Source organism: Ornithorhynchus anatinus, chromosome 18 (genome assembly GCF_004115215.2).
Source record: "Ornithorhynchus anatinus isolate Pmale09 chromosome 18, mOrnAna1.pri.v4, whole genome shotgun sequence".
Taxonomy (NCBI): Eukaryota; Metazoa; Chordata; class Mammalia; order Monotremata; family Ornithorhynchidae; genus Ornithorhynchus; species Ornithorhynchus anatinus.
Window position 1 is genome coordinate 42,872,017 of NC_041745.1, and position 14,683 is coordinate 42,886,699.

A 14,683-nucleotide genomic window follows, 5' to 3' on the forward strand; every position below is an offset into this window, starting at 1 on the left:
CACCCGCACGCGCGCGCACGGACACAAACACGCACGCTGTCGCTCCCTCTCTCCCCCCACCCCCTCTTCTCCCTCTCCGACCTAGGAAAAATGGCTTAGCTTACTATTGTTCAAACCCCCGGCACCGAACGGCCTCCGCGCCGCGGCGGACCCGGCCCGACCCGGCCCTAAAAGCCACCGGGACCGAAAGGCGACGGAGACCTTACCTGGGCATCCCCCCTGTACCATCGTTGCCCGGATACGCGCTTCAGGAGATCTGCATTCCCGACAGACGCTCCCGGCCCCGCCGGCGGCCCCGTCTCCCGCGCTCCGCCTCGCCGCTGACGACCTTGGGCCCGTCCCCCCGAGATCCGATTCTCCTTCAGGGCGCGCCGTCAGTCCGTCTCTATTATGCGCGGCAATCGATCCCGCTCCCTCCGAGCCACCGGCGAGCAAGCAGGCGGGCGCAGCTGGGGGCCGACGAGACCCGCCCGCGGAAGCGCGCGGGGAAGGGCAGGGCTCCGCTTCCCGACATCCGACCCGCCGGGGCGGCACTCGGAGGCGACCGGTCCCAGAGTAACGTCTCTATCTCCAGATCCCCCCCCCCGAGACCCCTCCTCCCCGCCGCCCTCCCCTCTCCACCCCCAGTTCCTTCGATGGCCCTCCTGCTTCGCGGACCGAGGGGACCGCGTCTGTCATCTGCGCGGCGCATCTCCCCGGTTCGGATCAAAAGCCCCGGCGGACGATCTTCCACCGACCCGGACGAGCCGACCTGCCGCCCGGTGCCCTGTTGCTCCGCGAGGTTTGGGGTCGGCTCTGAGAACAAAGGAGCCGTCTGGCTATGCTGAGCGCGCGACGTCCCCTCAAACTCGTTTCTGAACAGTCGGCAGGGGTCCTCCCGGAATCTGATTCCCCCTGGGCCCGCTTTATCTTTCGACGGAAGTAATATTTCAGATCCTCTCCGGCACGCTTGCTTCGAAGAGATAAAAGAGTCGCGTCGAGAGCTCTCGGATGAGACTTTGTTTTCCCCCTCAGAAAGACGGAATTATGTAAATCAGCGGAAGTTATCTCTGAATTACCATCAATCACTCAGTGCAATATTCTCTAACCTTTCCGCGTAAAATGTAGAACAAAAAGCCATCTGCTCAGCATACTACGTGTCAGGGTAGTATTAAAAGGGAAAAAAAAAAAAAAAAAGCAACACCTGTTTCCCGGTGACAATTTCACCAGGAATTCTTCACCACGATTTCGCTATTTAAATTTTCCGTGAGATTTTCAACCCGGCTGCACGATGCACGAACGCAGCTAGGAGAGAGCAAGGTCGGAGACCGCTAAATCAGAATCCATTCATCAAATTCAAATGCCCCAGATGAGAAAGCCGGGCCCTCCCCTCCCAGGCTTTTTTTTTGGTGGTGGAGTGGGCTAAGAATCCTCCATATTTTAGCTAATTACCCACCTGAAAAGAATAGAAAAAGGGGATTAGCAGTGTAGAAACACATTAAATAAGGATTAGCATCCAAGCTAAAAAAGGGAATGCATCACTCTTCTCTCTTAATCCTGTCCTTTTTTTTTTTTTTCTTTTACATTAACTAAAGAGAGCCCTGATTAAATACAGGCCACTGTAGATCTGGGGAAATGACTGTGTCAAGGATCATGCGCTTAGTACACGGTAGGCGTTCAATAAATACTACCGACAAGCCTCAAGGCTGTCTGTTGTGGCAGGGCATGCATCTTCCAAATCTGTTGCACAATTCTCTCCCCAGTGCTTAGTAGAGAAGCAACGTGGCTCAGTGGAAAGAGCCCGGGCTTGGAAGTCAGAGGTCATGGGTTCGAATCCCGGCTCCGCCTCTTGTCAGCTGTGCGACTGTGGGCAAGTCATTTCACTGCGCCTCAGTGACCTCATCTGTAAAACTGGGATCGAAGACCGCGAGCCTCACGTGGGACGACCCGATGACCCCGTATCTCCCCCAGCGCTCAGAACGGTGCTCTGCACGTAGTAAGCGCTTAACAAACACCAACATCATTATTAATACAGGGCTCTGCTCACAGGAAGCCCTCAATAAATACGACCGACCCATTACCACTGACCAAAATAAGAGAGGCCCTTGAGTTTCAAAGTGGGTTTAACGTTAGGGATGTAACGCGTCCGTGGACAGGGAGCATGTCTTTATTAATGATAACGATGGTATTTGTTAAGCGCTTACTATCTGCCAGGCACTGTACTGAGCACTGGGGTGGATACGAGCAAATCGGGTGGGACGCAGTCCCCGCCCCACATGGGGCTCACAGTCTGCATCCCCATTATAGAGATGAGGGAAGTGAGGCCCGGAAAGTGACCGGCCCAAGGTCACCCAGCAGATGAGTGGGGGAGCCGGGATTAGAACCCAGGACCAGGCCCGTGCCCCCAGCCCACGCTCTACCCACTCTCCACCATGCTGCGCCTCTGCTGTCCTTCCCGAGCACTTAATACAAGGCACGGCGCACAGCACAGAGCGGCGTGGCCCGGCGGGTGGAGCCCGGGCCTGGCAGTCAGAAGGACCTGGGTTCTAATCCCGGCTCCGCCATTCATCGGCCGGGTGACCTTGGGCGAATCACTTCCCTTCCCTGGGCCAGGGCTCCCTCACCCGCTAAACGGGGATTGAGACCGTGAGCCTCATGCGGGACACGGACCACGTCCGACCTGATGAGCTTGTACCTAACCCCAGTGCTTAGAAGAGCGCCCGGCACACAGAGAAGCGGCGGGGCTCCGTGGAGACGGCCCGGGCTTAGGAGTCAGAGGTCGGGGGTTCGAATCCCGGCTCCGCCACCTGTCAGCCGTGTGACTTTGGGCAAGTCACTTCACTTCTCGGTGCCTCAGTTGCCTCATCTGGGGATGAAGACCGTGAGCCTCAGGTGGGACAACCCGATGACCCTGTATCTCCCCCAGCGCTTCGAACAGTGCTCGGCACATAGTAAGCGCTTAACAAATGCCATCTTTATTGTTACTACACAGTAAGCACTCGATAAATACCACGTACTCAAAAAGGCAGACGGTTAACAGACACCACTGAACGCCTTGGGATCCCCTCAAACTCTTGGTCGTGCTAACGGGTGTCGTCAGCTGGGGAGTCGGTCAATCAGCGGCATTTACTGATCGCTGACCGTGGGCGGAACACTGTAATAATAATAATAATAATAATGTTGGTATTTGTTAAGCGCTTACTATGTGCCGAGCACTGTTCTAAGCGCTGGGGTAAACACAGGGGAATCAGGTCGTCCCAAGTGGGGCTCACAGTCTTAATCCCCATTTTACAGATGAGGGAACTGAGGCACAGAGAAGTTAAGTGACTCGCCCACAGTCACACAGCCGACAAGTGGCAGAGCTGGGATTCGAACTCATGAGCCCTGACTCCAAAGCCCGTGCTCTTTCCACTGAGCCACTGGACGCCTGGGAGAGTACGCTTTAACCATCTAAGAGATGCATTCCCCGCCCATTCTGAGCTTAAGGTCTTGAGGAGGAGGCAGACATTAATATAAATAAATAATAATAATGTTGGTATTTGTTAAGCGCTTACTATGTGCCGAGCACTGTTCGAAGCGCTGGGGTAGAGACGGGGTCATTATTGATTATTATTAATAAATAAGTTACAGAGATGTGCATAAGTGGTGTGGGGCTGGGAGGGGGATGAATAAGGGGAGCAAGTCAGGGCGACGCAGAAGGGAATTGAGGAAAAGGAAAGGGGGGGGGGGGCGTAGTCAAGGAGGGCCTCTTGGAGGAGAAGGGCCTTCACTAAGGCTTTGAATGATAACGACGGTATTTGTTAAGCGCTTACTCTGTGCAAAGCACTGTTTAAGCGCTGGGAAGCGGGCGGCGGGGGAGAGTAACCGAAGTGAGGAGGCGATCGGCCAGCTGACTCAACGTGGAGGTCAGGTAAGCAATAGCCTAGAGCCCCGCACGGGTATCGATCACTCAGTGGTATTTACCGAGGGGTTGCTGTCTGCAGATGACCGTGCTAACTACTCGGAAAACTACACCCGAGTTGGCGGACACGATCCCTGGCCGCAAGAAGCTTACATTCTAGCGGCCTTGGGTTTCCGGCCCTTATTTTTACTCCCCTATTTATTTTCTTAATGAGGTGTCCATCCCCTTGATTCTATTTCTCGTGATTAAGTTGTCTCGTTTTTGTCCGTCCGAGTCCCCCGGTTAGACCGCGAGCCCGTCGTTGGGCAGGGGTGGTCCCTATCTGGTGCCGAATTGGTCATTCCAAGCGCTTAGTACGGCGCTCTGCACATAGTAAGCGCTCAATGGATGAACGAATGAATAGTAGAGTGCCCGGCACATGGGAAGCGCTCAACAAATACCGATTATTTTCATCTGCATTAACGTCTGCGTCCCCCCGTTAGACCGAAAGCTCCTTGCGGGCGGGGCTGGTCTCTATCAACTCTATTCTATTGTACGCCTCCAAGTGCGGGCAGGGAACGTTTCTGCTCATCGCTGTATCGTACCCTTCGAAGCACTTAGTACAGTGCTCTGCACAAGGTAAGTGCTCCATAAATTGCACCAAATGAACGAAGTGCGTAGTCCAGTGGTCTGCACATGGTAAGCTCTCAATAAATACGACCGAATGAATGAAGTGCGTAGTACGGTGCTCTGCATTCATTCATTCAACAGTATTCACTGAGCACTTACTATGTGCAGAGCCCTGTACTAAGCTCTTGGAAGGGACTATTCGGCCCCAGATGCGCAGGGTAAGCGCTCAATAAATACCACCGAAGTGCGTCGTACGGTGCTCTGCACACGGTAGGCGCTCAATAAATAGGACCGAATGACGTACTCAGTACAGTGCTCTGCACGTGGGAAGGGCTCAATAAATAGCACCGATTGTTTTACTCTCCCAAGCACGTAGCCCGATGATCTGCCCACAGAAAGCTTTTAATCAATACCACTGATTGACTGCTCAGCACCTAGAGACCCAGGAGGGCAACAGGAGGTAGAGAACGCAAGAATCACCTATCGCAAGAGGTAAAATCATAGCCCTTTCCATAAGACGAATTTCCCCTTGACCTGTAGGGCAACAGAACTATTCACTCAATCGTATTTACTGAGCGCTTAGCGTGCGCAGAGCACTGTACTGAGCGCCTATTCGACTCCAATTCACTTTGGGTCCGAATGCCGAACAAGGCGCTTCCGGTAGGGGAGGAGCTTTGGGCCGCTTTCGGACACGGGAGCCCCCGGCGCCGAAACGCTTTTCAATCGGAGGGGTGGGAGGAGAGAAAAATGATCCATTTTCGAAAAACTGCCTTCCCCAGATGGACGTCCACGAAGAACGCGAAAGGAAGAAGCCCGTTCTCCAGCCCCAAAGGGGGAGCCTGCCGGCACGTTCGGAAGCAGATTGGGTGGTAGTGACAGGCTCCTGGACGGATGCCAGAACACTAATTTATATTGTTTGTTCTTCTCCTTGCTCTTAAGTGATGTTTTCTTACATTTCCCCGTTTGTTTACTAGATGAATTATCACCGCCATATGCGGAATAGTGATTTTTCTTGACAATTGACTTAGTTTGTAAAAAAAAGTCCTTTCAACCGGGCCCTGTAAAAAACTGCTCATTTGGCATCGAAATCATCTGAAGCGACACCGCCGGAATAAAACGAAGGATCTGACCGCGTCCCCGAGAGGAATCGAAAACCGTATCCCGGCGCTCCTGGCTTGAATTTTTCCCTCGCTTCTTCCCTTCCCCCCTCTCGTTCCCATTCTTCCCCCAGGTGGGTCAGCGGTCTCCTTTTAACCCACCCGCAAGAAAACAATCACGTGTCCGGGAGACAAAGAGAGCTACCCCGAAAGGCTGAGCCGCCACGTCCAATACCCAAGCTATACTTCGGTCCCCTTCGATTCGGAGCGATTCGAGTGAACTGCCCTCCTTCTCCCTTCTGAGGGATGCAATTAAGGGTGGAATGCGGGAAGAGCCGCGAAGAGAGGAGGCCTCCGGCTGAATGAAAGATGGCCACCGCTACATTTCCCAAGCAATACCCGACGTCTCTTGTCGCCGACGACGTCGGGCAAGCCGGGCAGTCTCACACGTGAGGGAGCAGTCAGTCAGTCAGCCGACGGTCGTATTTATGAAGCGCTTACCGCGGGCAGAGGACCGTACTAAGCGCTTGGGAGACTACTGTAAAGCAATAAACAGACACGCCGCCCGTGCCCGACGAGCTTACAGTCTGCGGAGGGGAGACGGACATTAGCATGAGTAAATAAATGACAGACCCGGACATAAGGGTCGTGGGGCTGGGAGCGGGCGGTGAATGGAGGGAGCAAGTCAGGGTGATGTAGAAGGAAGCGGGAGAAGGGGAAAGGAGGAGTTAGGAGGAGATGGGCTTTCAATAAGGCTTTGAAAGGGGGGAGAGTCACTGTCTGTGGGATACGAGGAGGGAGGCCAGGCCAGAGGCAGGAGGTGGATAGGCAGGGTCGCTGGAGTCCTCCAGGACTCCGAGACTCACGTAATAATAATGTTGGTATTTGTTAAGCGCTTACTATGTGCGGAGCGCTGTTCTAAGCACTGGGGTAGACACAGGGGAATCGGGTCGTCCCACGTGGGGCTCCCGGTCTTCATCCCCATTTTACAGATGAGGGAACCGAGGCCCAGAGAAGCGAAGTGACTCGCCCACAGTCACACGGCTGACGAGTGGCGGAGCCGGGATTCCAACCCACGACCTCTGACTCCAAAGCCCGTGCCCTTTCCACTGAGCCACGCTGCTTCTCACTTTCCCACTGGCACCGTCAAGCCCGCTCGACAGTCCTCTTGACCCCCCGATTCCCCGCCGGGAGGCTCCCGCCGGGCTCCCGCCAACACGTCCAAGTCCAGGAAGCCGGTCCCGTCCCCGCCGAGGCCGGGCCGGGTGGGATCCGGCCCCCGGGGCCAGCTTCTGGGCCAGGTCTGGAGGACTGTGGCGCGTGAGGGGGCCTTCTCCACGATGGTCGGGGCCTCTTCTCCTCGGTCCCGCCTGCGGCGGCACTTGGCCCGACACCCGGGTCGCAGATCCTCCCGCCCTTTCACCGGAGACGTGAGGGCAGGTTGGAGCGGGAAGACCGACCGCCACGGGTGGCCGCGGGGTGGGCTCCGGGGCGGGACCGCGGCGGAGGGGAAGGGGAAGACGAGGCTTCCGATGAATGGGCCCCCTCTCCCACTGGCGGCCAAGGGACAGTCACTCTGGGGGCACATTTATGCCCTCCTCCAGGAAGGGGCACCACTCTCCACCCACTACAACGAAAGATGGAATCGGGCTCCCTGGAATCTCTGCCTCGTTTCCAAACACGACGACGACGATCGCCACTGGGGCAACGTGGCCCAGCAGAGAGAGCCCGAGACCGAGCGTCGGGACACGGAGCGGGTTCCCGTCCCGGCTCGGCCCCGGCCCCGCTGCGTGACCGGGGACCAGTCGCTTAACCCCTCTGGGTCTCGGTTTCCTCACGGAAAGGCGGGGGCGGGACAGGTCGTGAGTCCCGCTTGGGACAGGGGCTGCACCCAGTCGACTAACTCTGGATGCTGTGACGGTGCTTAGCTGGTAGCAAACGCTTAATAAATGCCGTCATCATTACAAAAGCAAGAGCCACACCGAGGAAGGAAGGAAGATCTACGGAACGGGCGCCATAACCGCACAGTGGAGGTAAAAAGATCTCTGGAGGCGAGACGTTCTTCAAGCCAATGCTGCAAACCGCCCGGCCGCGAATGCGAGCGTTATCGTCTGCTCTACTGCAATATAAAGCAGAACGGCCCAGCGGGGAGAGCACGGGTCCGGGAGTCGGAAAGACCCGGGTTCTAATCCCGGCTCCGCCGCTCGTCTGCTGGGTGAACTGGGGCGAGTCACTTCACTTCTCTGGGCCTCAGTTCCCTCATCTGGAAAATGGGGATGAAGACTGCGAGCCCCAGGTGGGACAGGGATTGGGTCCAATCCGATTAGCCCGTAACTATCCCAGCGCTCAATTGGCTGCCCGGCACGTGGTAAGTCCCATTTTAAAAAAAAGGATTAATTTACAAAGACTAAGTCTTCCCACTGGAAACTCCTTTTCCTGCTTTTCACACGCCTGCCCCGAGCCGGGGACGAGGAGAGCGGGAGAAGGGCAGACGGCAGGAGGGCCAGAAGGGCAAGGACTCTCTACGGCCCAAACAGAAAGCTACGTTCAACCGGAGATAAACCCAGCGCTTAGTTCGACTGGGGATAATGACAAGAATAATAATATCGGTATTTCTAAGCACTTGCTATGTGCTGAGCACTGTTCATTCATTCATTCATTCATTCAATAGTATTTATTGAGCGCTTACTGTGTGCAGAGCACTGTACTAAGCGCTTGGGATGAACAAGTCGGCAACAGATAGAGACGGTCCCTGCCGTTTGACGGGCTCACGGTCTGATCGGGGGAGACGGACGGACGAGAACGACGGCGACAGATAGAGTCGAGGGGAAGAACGTCTCGTAAAAACCGATGGCGACTAGATAGAATCGAGGCGATGTACAATTCATTAACAAAATAAATAGGGTAACGAAAATATATACAGTTGAGTATACAGTATACAGTATGAGTATACAGTAAACAGTATACACCGTTCTAAGCGCTGGGGTCAATACAGGGTAATCAGGTTGTCCCCACGTGAGGTTCACAGTCTTAATCCCCCGTTTCGCAGATGAGGGAACCGAGGCCCAGAGAAGTGAAGCGACTCGCCCACAGCCGCACAGCTGACGAGTGGCAGAGCCGGGACTCGAACCCAAGACCTCTGGCTCCCAAGCCCGGGCTCTTCACACTGAGCCGCGCCGCAGTTCTCGGGTACGGCTCCGCCCTTACGTTTGCGAAGAAAAGACAAGCGACCAATAGGTGGTACTTACTGAGCGCCTGCCGTGTGCAGAGCTCTGTACTATGCACCCGGGTGGAATTCAATACCCAATCAGGTCTCAGCGAATGAGGGCCAGGGACCCATTCCCATTCGCTTCTCTCGGCTCTTCCTCCACGTTTACCATCAAGTGGGTGCTTAGTAAAGACCACCGTTACGAGGGTGTGACGGTGATTTATTTCCTAGCCGTCTCACAGGCAGGGAAATCTGGGAAATTAATGTTGGTATTTGTTAAGCGCTTACTCTGTGCCGAGCACTGTTCTAAGCGCTGGGGTAAACACAGGGGAATCAGGTTGTCCCACGTGGGGCTCACAGTCTTCATCCCCATTTTACAGATGAGGGAACTGAGGCACAGAGAAGTGAAGTGACTCGCCCACAGTCACACAGCCGACGAGTGGCAGAGCTGGGATTCGAACTCATGAGCCCTGACTCCAAAGCCCGTGCTCTTTCCACTGAGCCACGCTGCTTCTCCCAATTCTCAGACTTAGTATAGCACCGCTGGAACGAATGGTGGGGAACAGTGAGGGGGGAAAAGACCGTCAAGGGTAGAATAAATAAAAACGATGGCATGCGTTAAACGCTATGTGCCGGGCACTGTACTAAGCGCTGGGGTGGCTACAAGATTATCAGGTCGGACACAGTCCGCGTCCCGCGTGGGGCTCCCAGTTCTAATCCCCATTTTCCAGATGAGGTCACCGAGGCCCAGAGACGTGACCTCCCGAAGGTCACCCAGCAGGCGAATGGCAGAGCCGGGATTAGAACCCATGACCTTCTGACTCCCGGGCCCGTGTCCCATCCATTTCACCGTGCCGCTTCCTGTAGCTACTCCTCACTATCCTGGCGGGCTCAACGAGGCGTTCAGGTTCTGGATCGATGCCACGGTGACCCGACTCAACTCAGTGTGCCCGGAACAACGCGGCGCTTCGTTTTCTTTCCACGCCACTAAAACGTTGGCCCAACTCTACCCTGGAATCCCTCCGGGAGGAAGGGGAAGACCATTCCTCGCTCGGTCACGGGGATGCCGGGACTTAGAAAACACGCAGGTTGGACTCGTTGGACGATCCAGGAAATCTGAATGCGGGGGAGAGGCAGGTGGGGGCTCGAGGAAGTATGGGGTTCCAGCGGGATTCTAGAGAAAAAACCCAGCCCCGCGTCTCGGGGGTTTTCTGGTTCCTCGAGTTCTAAGGGTGATGGCGTCTGCTGAGCTCAGTGAGAGGGAGAGTGGGGAAACAGAATCTCTGAAAGAGTCTAACGGTGCCTCGGTACCCTCAAGAGATTCTACTCAACAGGCGCCTCCAGGAAAAAACCTCCCAAAATCATGGACTCGGGGGGCTGTAAATTCAGATCCTCCACAGGCAGCTTTTCCACAGAGACCCCATCTCTTTCTTTCACGGGGCTTAAATCCAAACACGAAATGCCGAGAGGGACGCTCTCAGCACGGCCTCTCCGGGGTAAAAGCAGAACGTCCCCGGGCAAAAATATCGACAACTACTCACTTTCGGTAAACTCGGGATCGGCCTCCTCGTCATCTTCCTCGCTTTCCTGCCCGGCAGGAGCTTTATAGGGCGGCGGCAGTCTCATCGGAGGTGGAGCCCCTCCTTTTCTCGGCTGGATGAGGGAAGGAAGGACGAGAGGAATCAGGTTGGCCATCACCTCTCGGGTTACCCGCGGGATTAAGAAAGTAAGCCCGAGAAGCGGCTTGGCCTGGCGGAGAGAGGACGGGACTGGGAATGAAGATGAAGGCATTCGTTCAGCGCTTACTACGGGCCAAGCACTGGTCTAAGCGCTGGGGTAGATACAAAGTCATCAGGTCGTCCCACGTGGGGCTCACAGTCTTCACCCCCATTTTCCCGATGAGGTAACTGAGGCACAGAGAAGTGAAGCGACTCGCCCACAGTCACCCAGCTGCCAAGTAGCAGGGCTGGGATTCGAACCCATGACCTCTGACTCCCAAGCCCGGGCTCCTTCCACTGAGCTACGCTGCTTCCCTACTGCGTCCACTGTGTGTAGAGCGCCGGGCACTATACGAAGCGCATGGGAGAGTACAATATAAGAGACACTCTGTCCACAACCAACGTAGGGTCTAGAGAGTTCTTGGAGTGTAGTAAACGCTTGACAAAATGCCGCCATTAAACCAGTAACGGCGAAAGTGGACCGAATTGGGTCGCGAGCCCAAAGCCAGAAGAAGCCAATCAATCGATGGTGCTTACTGAGCGCTTACTGTGGACAGAGCACTTCACTGAGCCCTCGGAAAATAAAATACGGCAATAATCATAATTACAACAATAATGGTGGTATTTGTTAAGCGCTTACTATGTGCAAAGCACTGCCCTAAGCGTTGGGGGATACAAGGTGATCAGGTTGTCCCACGTGGGGCTCACAGCTTTAATCCCCATTTTATTCAGTAGCATTTATCGAGCGCTTACGGTGTGCGGAGCACCGTACTAAGCGCTTGGAATGTACAAATCGGTAACAGATACGGTCCCCGCCCTCCGACGGGCTCACGGTCTAATCGGGGGAGACGGACAGACGAGAACGATGGCGACAGACAGAATCGAGGGGAGGAACGGCTCATTAGAACGACGGCAAATAAATGGAATCGGGGTGATGCACGTCTCATTAACGAAATAAACAGGGTGATGAAGATTAATACAGTCGGGCGGACGAGTACGGTGCCGAGGGGGTGGGACGGGAGAGGGGGAGGAGGAGAGGGAGAGGCGGGAGAAGAGGGTTTAGCCGCGGAGAGGTGAAGGGGGGGGTAGAGGGAGCAGAGGGAAAAGGGGAGCTCAGTCTGGGAAGGCCTCTCGGAGGAGGCGAGCGCTCAGTCGGGTTTTGAAGAGGGGAAGAGAGTGAGTTTGGCGGAGGCGACGCGGCCCGGGGGTCGACGGCGGGATGGGCGAGACCGGTACAGATGAGGGAAGCGAGGGGCAGAGAAGTGAAGTGGCTTGCCCAAAGTCATACAGCTGGCAAGCGGCGGGGCCGGGGCTAGAACCCATGACCCCGGACTCCCAAGCCCGGGCTCTTCCCATTCCCTGCCCACAGCGAGCTCACAGTCATTCACTCATCCAATCATCGCGCGCTTACTGTGTGCAAGGCACACAGAAGAAGAAGCCCCCAAGTAAAGCGCCCGCCCTCTAGAGGACTATTGGGCCCGCCCCAACACCCCAAAATCCGCGGCCAAGTCTAAATCTGGAGGCTTCGGATTCCCCCCAACCCTCCCACCGAAGGACGACAGCGTGGCCCGGTGGAAAGCGCACGGGCTGGGGAGTCAGAGGTCATGAGTCCGAATCCCGGCTCTGCCACCTGTCAGCCGTGTGACCGTGGGCGAGTCACTTAACTCCTCTGTGCCTCGGTTACCTCGTCTGGAAAATGGGGATCAACCGGGAGCCTCGCGTGGGACGACCCGATCACCCTGCATCTACCCCGGCGCTTAGAACGGTGCTCGGCACATAGTGAGCGCTTAACAGATACCAACGTTAATGAACATACTCCTCCTCCCTCAGATGGACGGCCCGTTCCCGTCACCACTCGCACCCGCCGCAACCAGGCGACGGAAGAGCGGCCCGACATCTCCGTTCGAGAACGATCGAAGCCTCCCTCCCCTTTACGGGACGAGCTACAGATTCCACTCTGACGTGTTCCCTGAATCCGCGCCGGGCAGCTGAAACCTCATCAACGGAGGCATCGCCCCGACGAGCCGTCGAGATGCGGTTTCTCATCCCCGGGACAGTTTCCGTTTCCGTGCGGAAAAAGAAAATCGTCTTCGTTGGAAATAAAAAACGGTTCGCGTCTCCCCCCCCGTTCCGGCCGGGAAGGGCCCGCCGTCGGACGCCAGCCAAAACCACCTCCGCGTCGATTCCCGAAAGCCCGACCACGCGGCTCGCCTGAAAAACACGACACCGTTACCTTCTGAGGGCGAAGACGTCTCCGGTAACGATTCAACAGAGGAAACATGTCCCTAACGTGAATCGGCCCCGCGGCCGCCGGCCAGCTGTAACTTTCGAAAGAAGCCGGACTGTAGTCTGAGCGGCCACGCGACTCGGTGGATTACGTCCAGTGACGCGCCCTCTAACGCCGCCGCTGACGGCAGGATGCACTTCAGTCCGTGGACGCCGCCGGGCCCATTACGGGGAACGGAAAACCGCAGATCTTAAGGAGTCCGCTCCGGAAGTGGAACGCCGGACACCGGACGCAGAACCGCCTCCCCGCTGAGCGAGAGAAGCAGCGTGGCCTAGGGAATACGGCCCGGGCCCGCAAGGACCCGGGTTCTAATCCCGGATCGGCCACTTGTCCGCTGGGTGTCCCGGGCGGGTCGCTTCACTTCTCCGGGCCTCGGTTACCCATCTGGAAAATGGGGATTAAGATCGTGAGCCTACGTGGGTCAGCCCGGCTTGCTTGTATCCACACCAGTGCCTGGCACGGAGTAAGGATGTAAATATCAAGGTCGTTATAATAATTATACTAATAATGTTGCTGTTTAAGGGCTTACTATGTGCAGAGCACCGTTCTAAGCGCTGGGGGAGAGACAGGGCCATCAGGTCGTCCCACGGGAGGCTCACGGTTAATCCCCATTTTCCAGATGAGGTCCCTGAGGCCCAGAGAAGCGAAGCGACTCGCCCACGGTCACGCAGCTGACGAGTGGCGGGGCCGGCATCCGAACCCATGACCTCTGACTCCCAAGCCCGGGCCCTCGCCACTGAGCCACGCCGCTTCTCTAATCATATTTCTTCTTCTTCTCATCATCGAGGGCTTCTCCTTGAAGGAGCCCCCACAAGCCAAAGGGAAGAAACACAAACCCCTTCCAGGGTTAGCCGGCATCCGACAGGAACGATAATGATGACGACGATATTCGTTAAGCGCTCGCTACGTGCCAAGCACGGTTCGAAGCGCTGGGGTAGATCCCAGGTAATCAGGTTGTCCCACGCGGGGCTCACAGTCCTCATCCCCATTTTCCAGATGAGGGAACCGAGGCGCGGAGAAGTGAAGCGACGCGCCCGAAGTCACGCAGCTGCTGAGCGGCGGAGCCGGGATTGGAACCCACGACCCGGGCCTCCCAAGCCCGGGCTCTCGCCACTAAGCCAGGCCGCTACTCAGAAGAAAGAAGGAGGAGGGAGATTCCCCGAGACGAAATCGCTAACGGAGCCCGGGGTCAGAGGGGCGGGAGCCGACCATCGTGATGGGAAATTGTTTTCCAGGCCGAGTCGGGGGAGAAGGGAGAAAGCCGGGAACGGGTCGGCCGGAGGCCGCCCGGGATCGGCTCCCCCGGTAACGCTTCAGATGCGTTAACCATCCACCCGCAGAGATGAAAAAGCATCGACACACCACACCGGCGAAGCGACGCAGCGTGGCCCGGTGGACGGGGCCCGGGTGCGAGAGCCAGAGGATCCGCGTTCTAATCCCGGCTCCGCCCGCCTGGCCGCTGCGGGACCGTGGGCCAGTCGCTTCACCTCCCCGGGCCTCGGGGACCTCATCTGGAAAATGGGGGTGAAGACTGTGAGCCCCGTGTGGGACGTGGACTTTGTCCGACCGGATCAGCTGGGATCCACCCCGGCGCTTAGTACGGAGCCTGGCGCGTAGTAAGTGCTTAACAAATTCATTCATTTACTGGATGCTACGTGCAGAGCCCTGGACTAAGCGCTTGGAATGTACAGATGCCACCGACCCAGACCAAAAAAACCCCGCCGCCCTAAGTACTCGGAACATCCGCGGCGCTTCCGTACGTTCCCCACGTGGCTTTTCCTTAAGCATTTACTCATTTTATTATTACTGACAATAATGATGATGATAGAGAAACAGCGTGGCTCAACGGAAAGAGCCCGGGCTTGGGAGTCAGAGGTCGTGGGT

At 56.4% G+C, this 14,683-nt stretch overlaps 1 protein-coding gene across 11 annotated transcripts in view; it reads right to left on the minus strand.

Moving 5' to 3' along the window:
- The window catches only part of PATJ (PATJ crumbs cell polarity complex component), a 224,080-nt gene that overhangs the window by 99,179 nt on the left and 110,218 nt on the right, over positions 1–14,683 (minus strand). For all 11 annotated transcript variants that reach the window (XM_029083120.2, XM_039914706.1, XM_029083123.2 and 8 more), the window contains one exon: positions 10,336–10,447. In XM_029083120.2, coding sequence (XP_028938953.1) covers positions 10,336–10,447 — 112 coding nt within the window. The remainder of the gene's footprint in view (positions 1–10,335; positions 10,448–14,683) is intronic.